General features: G+C 39.4%; 1 protein-coding gene across 1 annotated transcript; it reads right to left on the bottom strand.

The window, feature by feature from the left end:
- Window positions 1–1,230: 1,230 nt before the first annotated feature.
- On the bottom strand, window positions 1,231–20,589 carry LOC6560190 (metabotropic glutamate receptor 2). The gene is made up of 18 exons (XM_043215450.1): window positions 20,380–20,589; window positions 19,386–20,271; window positions 16,923–17,065; window positions 14,363–14,533; window positions 13,794–13,938; window positions 9,563–9,705; window positions 9,011–9,119; window positions 8,754–8,925; window positions 8,581–8,687; window positions 7,242–7,391; window positions 6,985–7,118; window positions 5,774–5,964; window positions 5,474–5,608; window positions 5,245–5,407; window positions 4,923–5,136; window positions 4,396–4,547; window positions 1,850–2,033; window positions 1,231–1,713 (listed from the first exon to the last, which is right to left on the bottom strand). The coding sequence occupies exons 1-18, from the start codon at window positions 20,551–20,553 to the stop codon at window positions 1,238–1,240; spliced, it is 3,849 nt and encodes a 1,282-aa protein (XP_043071385.1). The 5' UTR covers window positions 20,554–20,589; the 3' UTR covers window positions 1,231–1,237.
- Between the last annotated feature and the right edge of the window lie 3,930 nt (window positions 20,590–24,519).

The raw sequence follows: 24,519 nt of genomic DNA on the forward strand, positions 1-24,519 counted from the left end.
ATTTTTTTAAGTGTATATACAACTCGCTTACAATTAAAATGTTGGCCTTTGACGCCTTGATATTCTGAACACTTAACAATTAAATCTACCATGTTGCTGGGCTCAAACAACACAATAAATGCAATTGTTAAGACGCCGCCAATGCCGCTACGTTGCAAGGGGGCTGCGGTAGCATGTAGCATGTAGCATGTAGCATATGCTGCATGCAACCCCTTTATAACATACTTAATCACACCAACAATAGACTGGAGTGCGCTGATGTCATTTATAAACTAGATGTTTACAACTTAACCTAACAGTTAGCAAGTACGAGATTAGTTTTTCTTTTTCTATTTTTTGGTTTCGGTTTAGAAAACACACATTTTTGAAATTATATCACATTTTTTTCTTTTTGGTAAACATTGCTGCGACTGCAACCGAACCACACACTCTAAAACTAGTTAAGCTTAAGGATAAAACATTTAAAAACCTTTCGCAATTTAATTTTATTAAATATGGCTGACAATTATTTTTGACATTTCGTTGGGGTTTATTGCAAGAATTGTTTGCAACACTTTTTTTTGTGTCGCCAAATTTCACAATATATATGTATATTTATATTCTCTAGATGGCGCAAAATGATTTAGCTAATCAGTACTGATTAAAAATACATATATGGAAACAATTCACATAAATGAATATGGTGCTAAATAAATATAATAATTCAGCCATATTACCTGTCTCTGACAAAACGATGAGTATTTCTTGTGTTAACAATTTCAATAACAATTAATTAACCTAAAACTGGTCACCTGTATTTGATTATTATTTGATCGCGCAATAGAATTATATTTAGTTGCAAATTTCTTTTAAAATGCTACTTACAAATTACAGAGATAACTAATTTATAACCAATTCAAAATATATATAAACGACAATGCAAGAGTTGGCAATCAAACCACACTTCAGACATAAATATGTATTTAAACATTTCTATCTAAAGATACATTTTGCTTACGTCAGCTTAAACTGGTATCGCAGCGCGTTTCTTGTTGCTTCCGTTGCCGATCGTTGCGGTGCTCCCGCTGTTGCTGCCAACACTTGCAACATCGCTGCCATTGTTGTTGCTGGTGCTACCCTCGGCGGCAGCCGGCGGTTGCGGTTGATCTGCCTCCAACTGGTTGGTCAAGTCAGGTTGCTGTTGTTGCTGGCGTTGCTGTTCCTTCAGCAGTTGCTGTTGCAGTTGCTGCGCGTTTAGCTATAAATTTGTTTGCAACACTGGAGCTCGTCTGCTGCTGCCGTTTATCGTCGCCGTGCCAACAACTTCCGCCGGGCACGCTGCAGCATCCGATACGTTGGCTGTGACTGCTGCCACTGGCGCTGTTGTTGTTGCTACTGCTACTGTTGCTGCTGTTGTTATTGTTGTTGTGCTTGCAGCAACTGGACTGCTCGCGTTGTGCTTGCTGGTCGGGGTGACGGCAACCGCTACAACAGCAGCTACAACATTTGCTTGGCAATGATGCTGCTGATTTATTTTATTATTATTTGCCACCACTTGCTCGTCGGTTGGCTCTGTGGCTGCTGTGGCCGTTGTTGCTGTTGTGTTATTTGGCACATACTGATCGGCATAGGGTATTTGATTGTACGCATTGCAGTCCAAGGATGCAAATATGCTAGATAATGCAATTGTCTGTGTGGCCATTTCGCACAATTTTTTCGCCTTTACCGAGTGCTCTGCAAAAAGAATCCCATGCATATTTTTGGCTAGTAAGTAAGGCTATTTCAACTTGCTTGCTAACTTGACTAGCTTATTGTTAAATATACTACAAGAAATAAGGGAAATAAACGTATTTTTATTTGGATCACCCACCTGTTTCCGTGGGCGTAATATGTTTCTGTAATTTCTCCTCCTGTGCACAGGTGGCGGCGGTAACAACTGCTGCTGCCATCATCGAAGAGGGGCCAGTGCCCGCAGTGCGATGCATATTGCCATAACGTGGCGGCATCATGCTTTGCCGCACATTACGCTCAGGACGCACAAGTATTATATACAGCTAAAAAAAAAAAACATAGAGATAGAGAGTGGGAAGGGGATAGTAAAGAAGGGTCAGAGCTACCTTGTAACAGTGACAACTTAAATTAGCCCCATACAAAAGCACAAGCCAAAAATTACTTGGTTCATTCATTAATCATACGCCCCGGTGTACGGTAGGTATTTATGGCTTTCTACGCCGCGACACGCCCACAAAGTGCTGGTGCCATTAGTAAATTTCTGGTATTTTGCGGCTGTACGGTAATTATTATCAAAGGCCACTGACACTGAGGCGACGGTCAGCAATTCCATGCCATTAAAATGTCAAAGCGCTGAACGGCGTGTTGACTACGATTATACGTTACGTTAGGCTCTTGCGTTGCGCTACGTAATGCGCTGCCATTTCCGCCCTGGCTACCATTTGCCGCCGTTTATTATTGTTTTACCTTCAACACAAACAAACAACGGAACACGGCACACAGGAAGCGGACCAGCCAAAGAAATATATTAAAGGCAAGGCAGTTGCTTTCTAGTCTTACCTCTGTGTGTGTATGTTTGTGTGTTTGTGTGTTTATGTGTGTGCCACGCCCCACCCAAACACCGTACCTGGGGGAGACTTAAAGGGATCTACTAGTTGTTACCTTAGTTCACTGATCCCTGCTTGCTTTGTATCTGGCTATTTGTTTGTCGCTCCTTTCGTAGTTGGCAAAACAGCAAATACTAAATTGCATTTTTATGGCCTGAGGTGTTTATGGCCATCAGGTGCGTGTGTGTGTGTGTGTATTTTTTTATTTGCCTGCCTCGGTGTGAGTGTGTATGTGTGTGGTTGCAAAGTGTGCATTATGCGACATTGGATAGCTATGCGGTCTTTTGCCTGTCAGCCTTCCCAGCAGCAAAATAGCTCCCATTCTGTGGTTTAATAATAACAACTCCGCTTAGCGTTTATCATTGCTGAGCACCAGAAGTATTTTATAATAACTAGTTGGAAATTGTTGCACACCACAGGAGCTCGCATTACATAGTTCTGCATAGTGGCATTATTAGGAGAATGTTTCGATCGTAACTTCTTGTCTACAGTTCGTACGTGTAAATAATAAATAATAATATACAAAGCAGTAGCTTACTTTTCATGCTGAATACAAAAGGCCTACCCAAAAAAATCGAATTCACTTAGGTACTGGGGAGAATTGTGAACTGCCTTAACTTCATCATCCATATTAATTTTGGACGTAGATTGGCTTCCAAGTCATTACTACATCTAATTTTAGCAACTGGATTTTTGTTAAAAATGCATGTACAAATTCGGAGCTGAAAAGTCCAAAGTTCTCGTCAAGTTTTGGCATCCTGAATGAGACTGCACTTAAATTGAGAACAAGTCACTTGGGAACTGTTATTCCACAGCCGCAGCACTGAACAGGATTTTTAAAGCGATAACTTCTTACATTGGTTTTGATAAGTTTAGAATGAACTTTGTTTTTGCACTTCTCATTAAAAGTTATTTGGGGTATTTTAAAAATTTTCACAGCCACAACTTCGTCAAATGTGAAACGATTTTCAAAAGCCACAGAAAAAATACGACATTTAAATTTCGTAAACCGATTTTTGCCTCCTAAAAAGTTATAAACTCTCAACTTAACTTATTTATACTTCTGGCTTCTGGGGAATTGCAGCCCTATCAGGTTTGCAACTCAAACTTGCATTCATGCTGCTCATATTGTTATTTATTGTCTTGTGCAAGCTTGCAGACATCCTTACGACATCGTTGTACTTTTTGGCAAACTTTAAGTTGACAACTTAATGCTACAATTTAAGCCTGCTCTGCCTGCGGGCTAAGCAAGTTGTAAATCTTGAAACTGTCCAAGTAGATTGTTGGTGAACTTTTATGTTCCCTGTGTGCAGACAACTCAAGTCAATGCACAAGCGCCATTACTAATCCCAACTCTTCCTCACTACCCATACCCTCGCACAGCCCAATTCTTGGCCCCATTGGAGACCAGTGGTATGCCCATAAATTGCTGCAGAAATTAAGCTTGACTTGCAGTTTGCCGCAACTTGATGGCTAATAATGAAGCGTTATTAAAAATGTTGTGGCAAAGACAGCAGCCGCAGGCGTGTGGTAAGGCCTACATAGAGGGAGAACGAGGAGGAGGTACATTGCACTTAGCTGACTCTACGCTAAAAGCTATTAAAGCACTAAGATGAGGCAAAGCATTAAATATTACAGATCAAATCGCAAGGTAATTGTAATCAGCGAAAGATCAGACCGCACATTGCATGACTCAATTATTAATATAGAAATAATGGCAATTAAGAGCAGTCCGTTTGGCAATCAATTCGCAAACTCTACAGACAAGTCATAAATTGTTAATCACCGGTTCGCTTACCTTGGGGGAGAAGAGGCAGGCAATCGTAACGCTGGCGGAGAGGCTTATGGTCACGGACATGCTCGTTATTCGCAGCGGAACGTGGTTGGCAGTCCCAAAATATAGGGGCACAAAGGCCAGCCAAATGACGCAGGTGGTGTACATGGTGAAGCCTGAAATGAAATCCAATTAAATGTGCCACCCATAAGTCCAAAGCTGATTACACCCTAATCATGTCTCATTCGAATCACAATTCATATTCATCCGCTAATGATTTAGTTGTTGTATCACTCAAATTGATATTTCTTACTAATCACACCACTCAATCTCGAGCTTCAACTTATTTAGTTAGTCGTCATCATTCAATTTCAAATTTCTTACTGTGCATCTTCAACAACAAACCACTCAAAATCTATTTGCATTTTAAAGCTTGAGTTTCAATGGGCATAAAGATTAAGTATTATTAGATACATACACGCTAAATAGTATTAATAGGCAACATTAACAAGTACATTAAAAATTAGTACTATAATTATGCCTGAGCTCACCGATATGCTTTGATTCATTAAATGCCTCCGGTATCTTGCGGGTGAGCACCGCATAAACGGTGCATACCACAATCAGGACAATGGGATAAGAGAACGCAATCATGTATGAGGCGTCTATGTATGAGTCGCACACCAGCAGATTATCCTCGCGTGTCGGATAATGATGCATGGCATGTGATGGGGCAATTACCATCCAAACACCATTAATGAGTATCTGCAATGAGAGCGCATCAGCCAAAAAAACAGTAAAATAAAAATAAAAAGAAAATCGCATACTTAATTAGAAAGAAAGAGAGCATTTTTGCTGAGCATTTTCGCTTACCTGCACGCTCACCAGGCACGTACAAATCACTAACTGTGATTTGGGGCTAATAAATGAGGGCCGCTTTGCGGATTGTTTGCCAGCTTTAAAGATGCGGGCAATGCGATTCGTTTTGGTCAGAAGTGCGGCATAAACAACCGTAAAACAGAAACCAACTCCAAAGCTGCAATCACATAAAATATAGTTCAAGTGCCAGATCTGAGGATAGAAATGTGCAACAAACACTTACCGCTGAATAGCGCAGACAATATTCGTTGGCTTAAGCACAAGGGCAAAGGTCACGCCATAGCACATAAAAATGCCAGCCAATAATATATAGCTCAGCTCACGCCCAGAAGCGCGCACAATTGGCGTCTCGTTGTGTCTTAAAGAAAAAATAAAAACAAAATGCCAATTAAATGAAATTGCACCATGTGCAACGACATCCAGCAACCAACTTTTTAATTGACACACACACAATGTGAAAACTTTGCATGGGAAGATCAAAAAAAACCACATCAAATACACACAAAATGGCAGTTAGGCTCACCTGACGAACACACCAACGACAAAGAGAGTTATCAATATGCCAGTTGCACTGAACGCCATTGCCCCAATGGCCCAAGCCGACTCGGGTCTCAGGTACACCTCTGGTATGGCCACGCAGTATTGCTTGTGGGCGTCGGGCAGTGTGCCCAGCTGGCAGACCAGACAGTGCGTCTCATCGTCCGGGTGGCGTATCTGCAAAAGAAAACAAAAAAAAAAATGACAAAAAATAGATACAAATACTGCGAGTCACTCAACGTATTATTGAAGGTAACAGACCGAATCTTTGCAGACACGCAACGAATTGTAATTTGGCGAAATAAATGATTGTTAAGATAAAGTAGTAATGGGTATATATCAAAAGTACACACAGCTAAGCATGCTGAACAAGCAAATGCTCATCGGAATGATGTACTGCAGATATAAATAATTTGTTGAACATGTTCGTACTATTAAAAAAAAAGAATGTTTAAAAGCTTGAAACACATTTAATGTTGAATTTAAAGTGTTTAATCAGATTCAAATTCGAAAGACTCAGGACAATTGAGTTGCTTCTCATTTCTGGCGTTCTAAACTTACTTGGGATACATCTTATATTATCTTCCTCCACAAATTTAGAGATTTGCCTACTTTTTCTTTTTACTTAATCTGTCTCTTTCCCTCTGCCTCCTTACCATTTTTACTTTCACAATTTACTAGCGCTGATCAACTTTTGATCTGATTGTGCTTTCTCTGGGTAAATCTTCGGACCATTTTATTTTTTAAAATTTATTTTCTGACTTTAAAAAATTGTACTGTGAACTTAGAGCACAGTTAAAGACCTAAACAAAAAAAGCCTTCAAGTCTTTTAGATATCACCACGGACAGGTAAAATTAAATGAAAAATAGATGCAGCTCGTCTTTCAATTTCATTGTATGCTCTTGTTTTTTCGCCTCTCAAAATCCTTAGCACAGATTTCTTTTTAATTTTCTTCTTTTTTTTTCTGCAGTCCGGCTGGAGTATGGCAACTTTTCATTCACTTTTCTACACTATATTACATTCCAATCAGGACAATTGTCTTGCAAATAAATTACGAAACTTGCGCCACCTCCTGCGGAAAGTCTCAGTTCCACTTGCACAAGTTAGTCGACCAGCTGAATGCACACTGCAATGCGTTTGAATTGCTGTTGTGCTAAGAGAGGAGAAGGAAATTGAAGGAATGTGATTTCACTTACTTGATAAGTTGTACAGTTGAAACAATGCCAACAGCAGCTCTCGCCCTCAACGTATCTCTTCGCCTGACCACGCTCACAGTCCAGACTGCAAACGGATTCCGGTGGTTTCGGATGCAACAGTTTGAACTTTACCTCTATCGTACATACCAATCAAACAAGCAAAGAAGGAAGCATATATTAATATTCATGTGAATGAATGTGGCAGTTACAGCTGTTGAGGAGCACCTGTAGAGTGGCTGTGAAATACATCTACTTACCGGACATGTTGAGGCGCAGCTCGCCTTCGTAGTACTCGCCCACCTTGACCCAGCGGTACTGACCCGCCACAGATTGCTTAAAGTGGATGATATTGTAGCGGGCGGGTCCGTCCCCATTGCCGTCGAAACGAAAATCATCGCCGCTGAGGCCTGCACAATGAAAGATGCTCGGAGTTAAATACGTTTACGGCCTGACGCGCAGAACCATGAAAAGGACCCAAGGCCCAAGACTCCATCCAGCGGCTGCTTATCAGAAAATTGACAATTTGCGCGTTTGGCATCAGTCTGCCTGTTTGCCTGTTGCCAATTGCCGATTGCGTGCTGGTCTGGCCTGTTCCTTCTTGTATAATTTATTGAATTTCAAATTGAGTTCAATGACGATGACAAGCAAGTCAATTTTCCACTCGAAAGCATGGCCAATGCGCATTGTGGGTACAGCAATGACTATGACTAGGACTAGGACTAGCAAGGGCAGGGGGCAGAGGGCCCTTCAACTTCCCTTCCCTTCCCGCTCCTTATTCATCTATTCGCAATGGATATAACCACTTAAATTATTTGTGCAACACTTGCGACACCGAAACAAAAAGCATAAAATCCGTATGCCAACTTGCAACCCATAAGACCTTAAATCAATATTTTAGCAGCCACTTGAATAATTCATTTTTAAATTCTTATAATCTACTAAAATTGTAGTTTATTTAGATTTCTATTTCCGTTCAGAACCATTAGTGCATGTCATAGTTTTTTGAATAACTTTTGGTGACCCAGATTTTGGGCAGGCACAAATTTCTTTGCATTTTGTATATGTACCAGAGACCTGGATGCTAAAATTAAAGGTTTACATTATTAAATACATGACTGATAAATTGATTGTTTTGTATTTTAATTGGAAGCTTTAATTCCTTTGCAGGTATTTTAACTCAATATCTTTCAATAAATGATTTAATTTTATTGAGTGAACAGCTCTGATGCTTTCCATTTGCCAACTAGCACACACTGAAGTGGGTGAAGAGTGTGATATCAATGTAATACCAGCTGATATCCTGTGACAAAGATCAGAGTGGGCTTGGCCACGAAAATGTCCTGATAATCTTGACTTGACCTAGTAATCTATCGATTTTCAATTAACGATTTTATCGATTACCTAACCTCATAATTAACGTAGCTCCCCCATTCGCAGAGCAAAGCAGGCACAGTCGAGTATATGTTTCAAGTTTCAAGTCTCTAGCTTTAAGCTTTAAACAAATACATCCAACAGATATTGCGCAAATCCAATATACTCTTTCACCTTCGGTATCAGAGTACACCAAGCACTGAAGTTGATGATTTTGCAACTTACCCTTAAATTCGACTTTACGTAAATACTTGAGTAAATCGGCTCCCTTCGTGGGCTTCATCGCATCACAGAGTGAAGGTCGACCGCCGCACAAATCGCGATGCATGTCCCTGTGAAGGTTTAAGCAATTAAAAATAAGTGTAATCGATTGCCTGTGGATTGTCTGAGCAGCTTACCTTAAGGCATATGCAAATGCCATTACCGCGTCACTAACGAACTGCAATTGATCCTCAAAATCGGTGTTCTGGCGAGACAGGCGCTCCTTTGTGGTACAGATGCGAGTATAGTTATTGTATGGTGTGCTTGTGCTGCCCGGGTAACGGCATTGAAAATGGTCTTCCCAGAATTCTGCAATGACAGTTCAGTCAGTAATCGCCTCAGGCGTGTCCAAAAGGGAGAATGTGCAAAAGCTAAAGTGCATCGCTTCACGTACCCACAAACCAGGGATTGCGCTGATTATTCTCCACGGTCAGGTTCAGAAAATATTCCTCGAAGCCTCGCACTGGATTTGCCTGCGGCTGCACGGACAATGTGCCCTCAACCTGCACAACACGGAGGAGGAGCGAGCATTATAGACAAACAGAGAGACAAATTAATATAAGGGCGCCAACGATGCGTATGCGTAATTAATTTGAGTTTAGCCATTTAATGCTTGGGGGTTGGGGTTGTTTTGGGGTTGCTAGGGTGCCAAATTAATTTGCCACAGCCTCGCCCAGTGTCAGGCATGCACAATTTATTTCAATTAAACCATAATTCATCATAGTAACCGCATTCCGTTGTTGTCTGTGTTGCGTTCATTTATAAATTTGTAGTTCTAGCTGTAGTTGGTCTCATTTTACTGCACACCCGACATCACTCATCTGTGGGCGTGACACATCAACAATTTTGCTCAACGATTCATTAATAATACCTTCTCGCACATTTACGCTTATGATTTATGAATCGCGGTTAGTTACAAATGGGGAAATGTAGTTTTTCTACTTGCCTCCGGTTCATAATCGTCCGAAACAAGATTCCGAGCGCTCCATCCATCCGACCCAATCCAGGAAAAGGCGCCTGTTGCATTTGAACGCCTCACTGCACGCATCACTTGACGCACTTCCTGATCCGAGCCAAATATTATGGCGCCTGGCAACGATCCGATTATTCATTTGTCCATTTTCAATTGGATTGAGAGCATCATATTAACAGGAAGAGAGAGTGAGGCGAAAATGCCGAATTTATTTGTGATTGCATAAAATATTAAATAAGCGAATTGGCATACAATCAACAATATCTCGCATATGACAATTTTCAATAATTCGTTCCATATTGCATTTCATTTCACTCTGACCTCTTTCAACAGCAATTTGATGATTGTATATTGCATTTTCACGGCGGCTACAAAAGGGCCAATCTCACTTGATTACTTAACTTTTGAATATTAAATGCAATCGTAGCTTTAAAACACCACAAGTATCTAGGCAATTTAAAATTGAACTATATATTAATTCAGTTTCAGACACAGTTTTATGTATACGTATAAATGAATTGTATTTGATTTATCGTCAATTCATCAGTTCGACTCGTTGAACTCGTAAAAAATGACTCTTTGAGCCCCAGCTTCATCCTCTACACACTCACAATGCTTTATTGCCAAAACTTTTTGACGTCTAACATGACAAACGGTAAAAAACGCAGAGTAAATAAAAATCTCCTATTCAAATCGTTTTATCAGCTAAAATTCAAATTCGCACAGTGGTACACAAAATTAAATAGGAATCCATTTAAATTGACTTTCAACCAAAAAATGTAAGAAGGGTATGATGAATAATATAAGAGACTCTTTGAGCTGATATTTATATGAAACATTTAATGTTATATTTAATTGTAAAATTGTTTTCTTTCGAAATTGTATGCGATTATTAATTAGATTTTTAAAAGGGTACTTTCTTGTCGAGCATTCGCGTCGTGCAAACTGCTACTTGAATTTTTTATTGCCTTCAGGTATTCGAAATGTACGTAAAAGTCGCATTGATTTGCAAATATTAATCAAATGCCAGTTACAGACTGCCAAGAAGAAATATATTAAAAATAATTACCATCCCCGGGTCTAACGTATATCATTAATCAGCGGGGGCGACGCTGCCAAAGAATGAACTCCAGATGGCGGTGCCGTCGTGTTAAATTGCCGGGGCCAATAACATTGGCATCTGGGCGCGCGCCGTCTGCTGATTTACATAAATACGCCATCAGTAGTCGTTAAAAAAAATTGACTGACTATACTATACGGTAGTAGAAGGCACCTTTATCAGACGAAAAAGGGTTGCCAGTGCAATCATTATTTATTGTGATTTGTGATTTGACGCCATTTACCAGCATTTTTCCATTCAATGGCCTCTGGCCTCCCTTTGCTTAGTCAGGTGATTAATCGAACTGACAAAGTATTTGCGCTGGAATTTTACATATGTGAGGGCTTCAAGTTCTGGTCTGCTTGAAAAATTATACATCAAAGTGTTAGAGTAACTGCAACTGCCAATTGCCAGCGTGGGTGAAGTTTGTCGTTTAATGTGCCCACTGGGTGTGACCCTATATGAAGGTTTTTCCCGTTGACATGTTTTTGCTTTTTACCGCACAATACAGTCAATTAATTTTGGCACTGAGTGCTTGAATTTTTTCGTTTCGCTCTGAATGAAAAGCATAGTGAATAATTTAAATACCAAATAAATACTCACGTGAACTCGAACGTCCAATTTAGAGTCTTTGTGTATATTTTAGCGATATTTATTCAGAAGATAACTGGTTCAATTTTGCATTAGACTAAATCCATAAATTTGGCTTTCATTATACTTTCCGAATAATGATTTAGACAATTTTAACATTGGTCGAAATGTTTTTCTTTGTCTTATACATACTTCCATATAAATCGAATCTCATCGTGGAACGACTTCAAGGCGATATTTCGGATTTTTTTATTTCCTCTCTCACTTTCTGCCTTCTTAGTTCTTGCAATAAATTTTGAACTACTTTACATCTGAGTACTCCAAGATTTATTATATGCTTTATTTCTTTTTTGCCTTCGTTCTAAAATTTGCATTTATTGACTTCTTATCTATTTCGTCTTGGAACTTGGACTTTCTTGCAGATGTAGCTAGAATTGGTGAATTACTATCTAACAGACTGAACAGCTCCTATCTCGAAGCTTTTAGCTGCCCAGTCACATAGAACAAAGAATTGGCTTGAGTGTAAATCAAATGGAAGCGCTCAAAGACGTCGTCAAGTTTTCTCTTTCTCTTTCGAATTCAGTATTCTGTATTCAGTATTCTGTGTGCAGCTGTTGCTGCTGCGCCTGATTAAGTTTCGCCCAACTTTCAGCTTGACACAAAAGCCAATCGATAAGTTTTTCATAGTAAGCAGAAACTGGAAGCTATGTCGTGGGCAAAGCCAAGAGCTTGCCAGGAAAAATGATGGCGCGAAACAAAAGCATCAATGCGAAATGGCAGAGAGTGGACTGAAAGTGAGAATGGGGACGGGGGAATGAGGATGATTAAAGCTACTGTTGCTGATAAGAAATGACAACTGCAGTCGGCCAAGTATACAAAGTGAAGGGAGACGTAGTTTGTTTGTCCATAACAATGAAAGTCATAACAATGAAAGTAACATCGTCAAGGGATTCAGCTGCTCAGGAGCTAGCACTGTCATGCGTCAATAAAATGGAGACTTCTTGCCCGTCATTAACAGCCCTCAAAGAATATGGCACAAACTCAAGACAAAGAGTGTTAAGTGGCTAGCTGGTCATCCAACAAGAATTTTTTGCTTGGTTTTTGCATTTTGAGAACAGGCTCTCGAAGTATCCTTCAATCGTTCTACAGCAACTCCTTCTGTCTTCTCTCGGTGTCTGTTTATTTAATGAATAAAGCATCAACAAAAACAAGAAAAACCTTTACATTTTTTTCACTGTATTCATTTTAAACGATTGTTTTTATCATGGCTATTTGCGGTTGTCATTGGCTCTCGATATTGTTTATATTGGCTGCTTAATTTACATTTTGTGTTCAAGTGCCGTTCTTGTGATTATCTTTATTGACTTATGCTGTTGAGGCTGAAGTGATTTTCATTATGGGTAGACGAGCGTATATTACTCTATTCGACTTAATAAATATCTTTATGTTATTCAACTTCATGCATGTCTGTTAATCTCAATTAAGTTGAATGCAAATTTAAGGAGACTTGTGAAGCAAGGTAAAAAAAGAACTTTTAATATACTCGTATATTAAAGACTCGATTTTAGTCAAAAAATTAAATTATTATTTTATACATATTCAAAAACATTTGGGCGATTTTTGATTTGCATACAGTGACAGTGAATAAGTTTATACACTGGTTGACTGTGCCAACCATTGGCAAGACAACGCCCAAGACAAATATTCTCCACTCTTTTCGCAAATTGCACGTAAATTATAAATTTATTCGCAGCACAGCGTCAAATGGAGTCTAGTAAATTTTACTCGGGCGCTTGACAGTTTGTTTTGCTATTTGTAAAGTCGCTGAACGTAACATTTTAATTTCCTGCGCTGGAAAATTGCGATCCAACGTTGTAAAATTGACTCGGCGAAACTGGACTCTTCGAAACTCGACTGAAGGGATTGCTTGACTATGAGATGTACTTTCCTCTAACTATAACAGGCATATCTTCATCTATAAGCATCTGTACACAAAATAATATTTTAATAATGTGACAATTTCCAACACTTGCATGCAAATTTCTTTGTATTTGGTTAACTTATATTCTACTACCAACTGTCTGAATTTGTACATTTTTATAATACCCCTTGTACACATTTGCAGCCTGTACTGGACAAAATAAAAAATGTTCTGGTGCAACGAAAAAATTCAGTTTTCAAGGAATTTTGGTGTGGACTTTTGATGGTTATCCGCTGACATTTCAATTAAAATTTTTTCTGTATAAACAACAATTATAATAAATTAATTTAAATGTTTATGGTGGAGTGGAGCTAGTGTCTGTAACAGACAGCCAGAGGCATTAAGTAAATAAAGAGTATTAAAACATTAAAAAAAAATAGTTTGCAAATAGCATTCACAAATCAAGTATCAAGTAGCGAACACAGCATTCTGTCCTAGCTGATCAGTCTCAAGTGGGCCACTCTGACTCGTTTCAGATTTTGTTTTTATGTGTCTCAGTTGCATCTATTGTGTTACATTTGCACTGAACTTACCTCGAGCACGCGGTTTCGTCAGCAACTTCTGCACAATATTATCATATGCAATATCCTCAGCCACTCCCGAATCCTTGACGAGCTTCTCTTTAATGGCTATACAAATGTTGTGACGTGCCAACAGCTCTTCTAGTTCCTCAAATGCCTGCACAAGGAAATGGAAAAATTATTTTAGTATAGGTTGCGGAAGTAGGAGAGCATTTCACACAGTCGTGCTACATCCGGCACATATGTGGTGTCCAACCCCGAAGTCCATAAATAAAAACATACAAAGCACACACAAAATGTCTCTTGACAAAAAATAAAGAAAACCCAGCGCGAATGGAAACCGTTGAATCGAAACTGTCTCCAAACACGCAATATACCTTAACACAAGTGTCGTGCTGATTTCGAAATCGCTTCAGATCTTAAACTCTTGCAATTTCAATTTCAATTCACAAAGAAATATAATTTTCAATCGTATTAAAGAATATAGACATAATATAGAGAAGATGAAAAAAAAACACAGCTTAAATTCTAAATATTGTAGTTTTTTTTTTTCAATAAATGTCTGTCTACGTTGTACTCACCTTGATGCCATAGTTGCTCTCCTCGTAAATAATCGAGACATAGGTCCAGCCCATACTCTTCACAATCTCAACCATGGCCTTAACCTGGTAGTGGTCCGAGGGGATTGTACGGGAGAAATATTCAAACCGCTGCTTGTTGCTCAACTCCGGACTTGTGGAGAAATATGAGACCTGCAAGCAAAACAGGAAAAACGAAGAGATGCACACGTAAAATTTCGAAGAAGACTTTTACAAAAGCGACATCCAAATTGTACAAGTAACAAGTGTCGGGTGTAACCGACTGCAGAATACTCTCTTGCTCTTGTTACACCAGCTGATCACAGTTGGCAAAGAACGTTCTTGTGGAAGTGAAAGTTTCAAGTTTAGTTTTCTGTAAATACGGGGCAAAGTGGCTTTCCCTGATGGGCATGTCCAAGAAATGTTCCTACCAATCTTAAGAGAAGTTTCCTAGTAATCAACATATCTAGTTTGGTAACTTTTCGATTATCGATTATATCAGTTTTCAAGACAAAAAGCTTTTAGTCTTTGGACAGACAAACAGACAGAAATACATCATGACTGACATTGACTGCTGAAACCAATATAGAGCATAACAAAAACTGCATTCGCGGCTAGCTAGCACAAAAAAAAAAGAAGAAAAGTAGCTTTGTATGCACTTTTTTACAGTCACAAAGTATTCTCGAGTGGGTTTCATGACAACTTAAAGTGACATCATTTAAAATGATTTATAAAGCTAGTTGTTACTCTTCACAAAATAGGTATTTGTTCAGGCGTATTTGCTTACGAAATTCTCGTCATTTCTCACAAAACTCATCGTATGTTTGAGAATGTATATTTTTAACAACACAAACAGAATGGGAATACATAATATTACTTGTAGGTATTCTTTAGATTTAACCGTAGATTTTCAATAAATCAATAAATTTAGTTTCTTTTTCTGCTACTCTTATTTTCAGTACATGTAATTTTTGCCCTTTTTATGCTCGACATCTGTTGACAACAAGATTTTCCATCCGTTCTGCGTCTTTCAGCTTTGCAACATGCTGTTTGCCTCACGTTGCACAGCTGTGCAGGCAACGAACTACAAATCCGTTGCCAATGCACTAAAATCGAAGTCAAAGTTCAAGACAAACAACCAGAAACCTTTGACAACCCATTCTATCGCCTGAAAGTTTTCCAATTGTGAGAAGAGAAACCCCAAAGTCATTAAAATCCAATTTAACACCTATACACATTAACGATGTTTGCGGTTGTAACACACTTGGGCGTTTTGTGGGGAGTGGCAATAAAAGTCAAAGCAAATTTCGTTCCGATTGCAGTTGAATATTTGAGGGCTGCTAAAATTCGCACACGGTATCCTTGGTGGGAGTGTGCTGAGTGCTCGGATGGGTTGCACCAAAGTTGCAGGCATTTAACTAACAACTTGATTTCTAATTAAGTATCATTATCATATCGAATGCGCTCTTGCCACTGTCCCCCACAACCTTCTCTGGCTCTGCCCTCGTTTGCGTGTCAACAGTTTTGCTCGACAAGTGTTTGCACAGTCTCCGAGGTAGATAATGAAATTCAAAGAATGCTCAGCAAACTGTCGCCGTTTCGCGTGAAGTTGTTCAAGCATTTCAAATTCCAATGTGGTCTACGCAAATAGCAATACTCTGGACTTTTTGTTGCTGTGGGCGTTGCGTTCATAGAAAACAAAATTAAAGCAGTTTAGTTTTGCTTTATTGACGAAGAATTTATATGCAAGCCTTCTTCAATGAATTCTTGTATAGATAGCAATTTGTTGCCTTTTGAAAAAGTCTTTAATCTATTTGTTTAATTAATTAGACTTTTTTAATCAGAGCAATATATAACATTGAATCATTTACAACAAATTGTGAATATTCATTCACAAGAAAAAAGTATATCTTCTTTCATTTATTTTATATCTTAGTGTAGCATAGCCAAATAGCCATCAACTAACACTAAAATGCATTTGATTTATAGCTGGTCGTGTTTTGGATGCTGCACTGAATGATTTCCTGGCTGTGTGTGCGTTTTATGGCATACTTGAAGCCTTACTTTGCCGCCAGCACGGTTGCGACATAATGGCCCATATTGACTTTTGGCCATTGCGCACGTAGTGGCAGCGCTGCGGCTGCTCAATTTTCCAACGCGACGTGACATTTTGGAGAATGAATCTCTATTCGGAGACAGGCACAGAAAGAGAAAGAAAACGAAAACTAGGCTGAAAGGGAAGCCGTCTAATAGATTTGATACTGTGCAGCAGCTGCACTTTGCCTAATTTCTTGTCCCTTATGGAGCCAACTAGTAATGTACCACGTGCCGCTCCTAAAACTAATTTCAACTTCTATATCACGCAATGATTTTTGTTCAATTTTTAATTACAGCCACAAAAACTTTTCATTACCACTGCCAAACCAACAAAATTGCAGATGGCGAACACACAGCTGCAAAAAGTTGGGACAACCGCGACAAACCGATAACCAGATTGGTTCCGCAGAAAAAAAAAATGTTTGCTTTGAGAAATGTTACGTATACTTCATGTACATAGACCCACCTGAGGTATCCGAAAAAGTCTCAGCAAATTGGCCACCTGTATGGATGTCACCGAAGAGGCAGCACCAACCACGCCAGAAATCACCTTCCGCACTTGCGTCTTGTTGCAATGGTATTCGGCATCGTCAATGTTACTAATCGAACCTGTAAAAATCAAACAATGGAAATCAATTAGAGTCAATTCGAAAAGTAGATAGAACTGCAGTATGTGATTATATTTAATTTATAAAAATATCTCTATATATATCGTTACGAATTATTCGAAAGTTTTTAACTTGTTTAAGCTTATACTAACCATAAATAATTAATACAACATAGTGAAAAGAGAATTATTAATTTAAGCTCAAACTGTGCTAACAGCGAATTGAACCCTAAGCAAATACGTATTCCGCCCTTATACCGTTTTTATATCTGGTTTTTTGTACTTTTAATTGCGTTTTATTACATTTTATTATGTTTATGTTAACTGCCCAAAAAAAAGGAAAAATCAATAAAAACGAATATTCTCCCGATTATTTTGTTTAATTTCCTGTTCAGTCTCCACTCGGAGCTGGCGCATACCCTATAACTAATTGATTAGTGTTTATTAAGGGTGTCCATAAAACATAATGTATCCTGCGCATCATTTGGTAATATAAAAATAGATTTGTATATAGATACAGATATAGATGTAGACATAGATATATATAGTCATACAGCTTTCTACTTTGCATTACTGCATTGCATTCCGGGCTTATAATTAACATTGAGTATTGTTTGGTTTCACCTCAGAATTCCCTTCACACATTCCGATTCTATTTTCTATAAAATTACAGTTGCACAGTGGTAATTATTGGCTGTGGTTTCACATTGCTTTGTGTGGTGAAAGATGTGACGTTCCTTTCTATCCCTCTGGACTAAGCTGCCAGCATCAGATTCAATTAAAGTAAACTCGAATCGATTCAATTCAGAGACGCCAGCACACAGATGGCAGATCATACAAATGTTTGGGTCGGCTATTGAGCTGGTTATTATTATGAGACTGCCACGCCTCCGTTATCAGTTATCACCCACTTTCCTCTGCCACCCCCCACACAAACGGCATCGGTACGGACCACATTTTGGGCAGCTTTACGTAAATACAAATTAATTAACTCTATCGGCAGGAAAGTTGCTCAACATTATGAAGCTGATGGCTTTGTTGTATTTACGTTAGTTGGTTGTTTATAGACACTGTGAGAGAGAGAGAGAGAGAGGGAGAGAGTTTTGGCACATAGTTTGCGGCATGCTTAATCCTGTCAATATAATTCAGTGACTTGGAAAATTATATTTTTCATACGTCAGTTGCGAATGAGCGAAGGCAGTGAGGGACGCTAGTCAATACGGCACGTCCCTCAAATAAATCCTTGCCGCGCACATAAATAATGAAATTATGGAGATTAGAAAGTGTTCAGGCCTAACGCAATAACAACAACTACAACAACAACAATGACAACGACAACAGCATTTGTAACAGCCAAGGCAAAGACTTGCCACATCCCGCAGCTATTGATTTAGATCGTTGTGGCTGTCGTTGTCATTGCCGCTGTCTCATGTGCCGCTTTGTTGCCAGATAAAAGCAATAAGCGTCCCTTTTATGTGCCCTGGCAGAGTGCCAGACAAAACTGAGGCACTTGCGCCAACTGGGAAACACACACACACACATATATATATATATATCTATGTGGCCATGTGGCAGCGCCTTGAAATCCAAAGACAATCTCACCAACTTTCTTGCAAGTTGATCTCCGGCAATGTTCTTAATTTTTGCTCACATTGACACGTGGGCCTTAAGTTGCTTGCTTTTTTTCCGCTTACATGTGTGTGTTTTGTGTGTGTGTGTGTGTGCGTGTGTGTGTGTGTGTGTGTGTGTGTGTTTGTGTGCAAAATTCAATAAATGACACCGTTTTGTCTTAAGGGAATTATGTATATTAGTTTAGGCGCATGAACAGCGCTCGGAGAGCTTAAGCGTTGCCGAGTTGCCCGCTGAGAAATCGCATAATTTATTTATTAATTTTGTTTGTTAATAAAGTGTTCGACGCTTGAGTAAATCGCAAACGGCGGAGAATTTGCGTCAGCTTTGTTCAAATGAAACCAAGTGTTGTTTAAGACAAAATGAATGCACAATAATAAAATAAAGCTGGAAAAAAGAAATGGCAAAATATAAGCTCTGCACAATTTGCAAACATTAATTGTGATGCTTTTGTATTCATTTATTGAAGCTTGGCTATTATTGATGCTTGATTGTTATTGCGATAGCATTGATTATTCACAAACATCAAATAAAACAGCAGTAATAATTAATTGAAGTTTTGATAAATAATTGCTTACTGTTTTTATAATTAAATATGTTTTTGTGCTGACCCTCCTCAAACTGGAAACCAAGTAAATCCGATTCCTTATTTTTAGATTTTACCCAGATGCCTAAGTGATAAATAAAATTTACCTTTTATAAAATCCACAGCCATTTCCAAGCCATACGAATCCTTATCGCAATCATCGAGAATATGTGCACCAATCGTTATATTGGGAAGTAAGTCCATCTCATTGATGCGATCGATGGTATAGAGCATGGCCTCCAGGGCCTGAATGCCGCCCTGGGGCATGATGGGGCCACAGGTGATGCTGTCCTCACGCGAATGGACCATCATCAGACCGCCCAGGATGACATCGCCCTCGACAATGGCCTCCCGTTTGACGGGCCAATGCCGTTGCGGCTGTGTGGCATACAGACGATCCTGCAGGAAGTCAACGGAGTCGGGTAGCGAGCGCAGATACTTGCCACCCAGCTCTGAGATCAGTGGCAGCATTACATTGTTAACATGATTATTATTAATGTTGTTATTCATGTTGTGGCTGTTACTGTGCGTTATCACATGTCGCCCCCTATGACGGCCAGAGCGTGGCGCCCCCGAGTTGGGCAACTCAATGTTCGCATAGCCCGGATAGCTTTCCAAATCGAAATGACTGACAAAGTCGTCGTCATTTTGATTATGCTGTTGCTGTTGTGGTTGCTGTTGCTGTTGCCAGTGTTGTTGCTGCTCCTCCCCACCATCATCATTGATATAGTCGGGTAATAGTGTTGAAGATGTTGGCGTGGTAATTGTCGAGTGCAGCCAGTGCGAGTGTTTGCCCAGCTGCTGTTGTCGCTCTTCCAATTCAAGAGCCTTGTAATGATTGCGTCTGTGAATGCGATTGTGGACATGATGAATGTGCTTATTTGAATGCAAATTCTGACGGTGCTGACGATGCTGGTGCTGATGATGATAATGATGATGTTGCTGCTGATGATGATGGTAATGATGATTCCTCGAGGTTATGTAGTTGTCCAGCTGTTGAGCCGGAAACAGTCGATGCTGGTCTTGTCCCTTTTGCTCCGCCAGCTGCTGCTGCTGCTGCTGTTGCTGCTGCTGCTGTTGCTGCTGATGTTGCTGCTGCTGTTGCTGCTGCTGCTGTTGATCCTTCTGTTCGTCATCGTCATCGTTGCTTGTCCACTTTTCATATATATCACCGATTACAACTTTCTCAGCACTGACAGCTCTTATCGTGACCAGCACCAAAAGCAGAACAACACAAATATGCACAGACAACCGGCTGAAACATGATAATTTCATGTTTGCATCCACTTTGTATTGAAGTTTTTGTTTAGTTGTGGTTTGCTTACTAATTGATTTTCGATTTTGTATATCTTAGTTCCATTGTTGGGTTAGAGAAACAAGTTGATTGCTGTCGATTTGCGCGCATGATTGCAGCAAATGACTTGGCATTTAGTCCCACTTACTTGATCTAGAAATATGCCATTTAATTCACTTTAAATAATTTCACAAATTATATTTACACTTGTTTATGCACACAATGTGCTTGATTTATAATTTTAATTTGGAAAGTATTTATGTGCGTTTTCATTGTAATTAAATGTTAGCGGTTTTTTATTAGTATTGCATTGTCATTAAAATGGCTGAAATTGTTGTGTTGCTGTCAGAGGCGGAGCATTATTGCAACCGAAGTCGGATATTAATAGGACAGCAGTCGACTTATAAATGTCAACCCCATAATAAGCGGTGAGCCGAGCGCCGCTGGGAATTTGCTCATAAAAATTATTGCCTCTGTCTCGTAGTTGGCCTTAGGTAAATGATAATTTTGCATATAATTTATTCGCGAAGGCACAACACAAAACGGAAGCAAAACTGCGACCCACACACATAATGCACAAATACTTTGCAGCGACTTTTTACAAGTAGATGTAAAAAAAAAAAAAACAAAATAAACAGAAGAGGAAAACTGTAGCAAGAGGTAATTAATCAAATTGTTGGCGGCATAATGAGCTTGTCGGCGTGTCGGAGCACCACCCCAAGCGGAGACTTCGCCAGGGACTCTGTCTGCGACTCTGACTTTGACTCTGACTCCGACTCTGACTCCGTCTTTGACTCCGACTCTGAGTTTGACTCTGACTAATCAACGGGCGCATTAGCGCCGCTTACGAGGCATCCTCGGTCTGCACTTGGAGTATACAAAATTACTTATCGTCAGCATAATCAGCAGCATTATCAAGATAAGGGTAGGAATGTGGAGGGTGGAGGTCTGGTGGGTGGGTGGCGGGGTCGGTTTTGCCATTGCGCCCTGACCTCAATACTTGTCACTGTCAAGGGCGCCTGCTTGCCTGCCTGGAAGGGATGCTTGCGGCTTATGGCTGCAGCAGCTGTGCCTACGGCTTCGGGACGCATCTAATAATGAGATTGCGTTAAACAAATGGTGCTTTCCTTTTATTGCCCTTAATAGACACCGGAGGCTGCTTACACGCTCGTAATTTATTTTGATTACATTTGTTGCTATCTATCTCTCTTTCTTTCTCTCTCACTCTCTCTCGCTTTGTCTCTCTCTCTCTCTCTCTCTCTCTCTCTCTTTCTCTCTCTCTCTCTGTCTATACAAATTTTCACTCACCATAATGGTCTATTTGGGCTAGTCTAAGTAAAGAGTATTAAAGTTTGTTAGGAATATTCGTAGCTTAATTTGAAAGCCGAATACAGCCAAAACTACAAACAATTCGAATAAGTATCATTTTCACTGGCTGTGCCTATTTATATGATATTAAAGGTAATTAAGTTACCTTAACGAAAAGTACAAGCTTGTCTGGATATCGCTCCGCTGGACATAAATAAAGCTATAGGAAAATGCTTTTTGTATGAATGAATAGTGAGCAGGGCTGAATGATTAATTAGAATAATTATATTTCATTTGATAGCCGCTTTTAGGTCACAAGGCAACATTGCATAATTAATGACAACATTCTTAACTGTTTACTTGAACATATTAATTTTAGAATTAAAAATAAATGTCGTAATTTAACTACATAGGCTCATCACTGAATTTATAAGTAATTATTTAGCTATGTAGACTGCTCATAGAACAATAAAATATAATATATTTAGCTGAATCATATTAAGGATGAATTAATAATTTATTATCGAACAATTCTAAAAGTGTTCTATTAAATTCTTTCCGAATTTACTTTAAGAGTAAAATTTCGAATTTCATCGCACAACTCTGAAAAGGCAACTTCAGCAGGAGTTGAACAACTCTGTATGTAAACGAATGAGAATAGTCTCATTGGAAATTCAGTGCATAAAATATTACAGTGTATGCATGCAGTGCCGGATGTCTTATCTAGGCTTATCCTTGGTTACACGGCTGTTGAGTCTGCTGTACAATGGCAAGACTGTAGCTGACACTCCGTCATTGCGATGTGTCCTTTGTCCTACGTCCTTTGTCTTATTTCGCATTTGATTACGGGGAGGGAAAGAAAAGAAAGGGGACGGGGTGGGAAACTTAAGTTGATTGAGCATTCGCTCACTTGTGTTGTCCCTTTTTGCGCTTATTTGAATTTGGAGACGGGCATCGAAATCAAAATACGAATGCATTGGAAAAATCCGGGAAATGCCAAGGCCCGGATTTAAAGATAATTTGTGATTGCCAGGGACAACTTCTGAATGCGACCAATTTGTATCGTGTGGGTGCGTGACAGCCCGTATCCTGCGTATCCTGTGTAGACCGTCCGCCTGCGAGACTCCGTGTTGGATTTCAGCTTCAGCTTCAACTTCAGCTTGTCCAAATTGATTTCCATCGATAGCAGACAAAGTTGCATAAGTTGCCACTTAATGTGTTTGTGCAAAGCCGGGCCCAAGGTCAAACACTCGATGCGATGGCCTCTCAAAAACCAATATCGTATTAACTGTACACAAAAAAAAAAAAAAAATGAAGGAGAGGCAGCATAACGACACAAAATAATACTCGTTGCGCTGATAAGTAGGCTGTGAAAAAAGATGCGCACAGCTGGTAATTTATGCATTCATTTTAACGCCCCGGGGACAAGCCGATTGGTTTTTGCCACTGTTGCCACTGTTGCATATAGTCTCTGCCAGGCTTACAATTTCAGCCGTGCAGAAATTACAAAAATATCCATTGAGTACCCAGATACGCTAAGATACCTTTGCACCCGCAGATTGTGTGCCAAACAAAAATGTTGATAAGTGATTAATTTTCATTTCACAACTGTAGCACAATTAACTTTACTTGCTGCGACAATTGAATTTCCCCCACAGTATCATAAATTTCAACAGCAATCACAAAAGTTTTATTTGTAACACTTGAAATACAAGGTTATTTTCACCCCCATCGCCCCAAAATCCTCATCCCCTCCAACCTGTCAACATTTCGATGACAGCCATAAAGTAAGCAAAACAAATTGTGACATTTACATAAATGGCAAGCGTGCATAAGGAAATTTCGAAATTCACATCAAATAATATTCAATCATACTTTTGGTGTATTCTTATGCGCAGGCTGACACCTGGACAAGGATGTCAGCGTCCTGCAGCTAATGGCTTGACAGCACCTACGCACCACTGTAATGCAGATTAGGCGACGTCTCCAATTTGCTACGCGGCGGAGCAAAAAATTAATAGCAACACATGTAAAAAAAAAAAACAAAGAAAGACAAAGCCAAAATGCTGCACAACGTCTAAAATATGAATAACTTTGACAGGTGTACACATATGAGCAGATATGCAAATTCCCTTCCACACCGCAATCCCCTCTCAAAATGTTTCTTTATGCCCGTGTACGTCAGTTACAAATGTCTGCGACGGTGTGATAAATTTTAGCGACACCCGACGAGGGAGTTGGGGGGGTGTAGAGCCGGAAAAAAATGTGGGCGACACTGGCAACTGCTGTACGACGTTGCCAGGCGTAGGTGGTGCGTACTTGGTTATGTCTGGATGTCAGGTAATCAGCAACAGCGACACTTTTGACAGTTGCACAAACATTTTTAATTTGATTAGCTATGGCAGAGATGTGTGAGTGGCCCATTCTAATATATCATCTAATATGAGAGCATTATTTTAACCGAGAAACAAATAAAAGTTAATGAAGAATCTAATAGAAGGGAAGCATTTTGAGAGAAGGCAAAAATCTGATAAGATTACATTAGTCAAGTGATCTCGAATACGAGATACCCTAAAATACATTTGAGATTATGTGTCATGTTCTATTATATATGATTTAGAAGTCTTTGCCATTTAAAT

This window comes from Drosophila grimshawi, unplaced genomic scaffold, assembly GCF_018153295.1.
Source record: "Drosophila grimshawi isolate 15287-2541.00 unplaced genomic scaffold, ASM1815329v1 contig_1367, whole genome shotgun sequence".
NCBI classification, from domain to species: Eukaryota; Metazoa; Arthropoda; class Insecta; order Diptera; family Drosophilidae; genus Drosophila; species Drosophila grimshawi.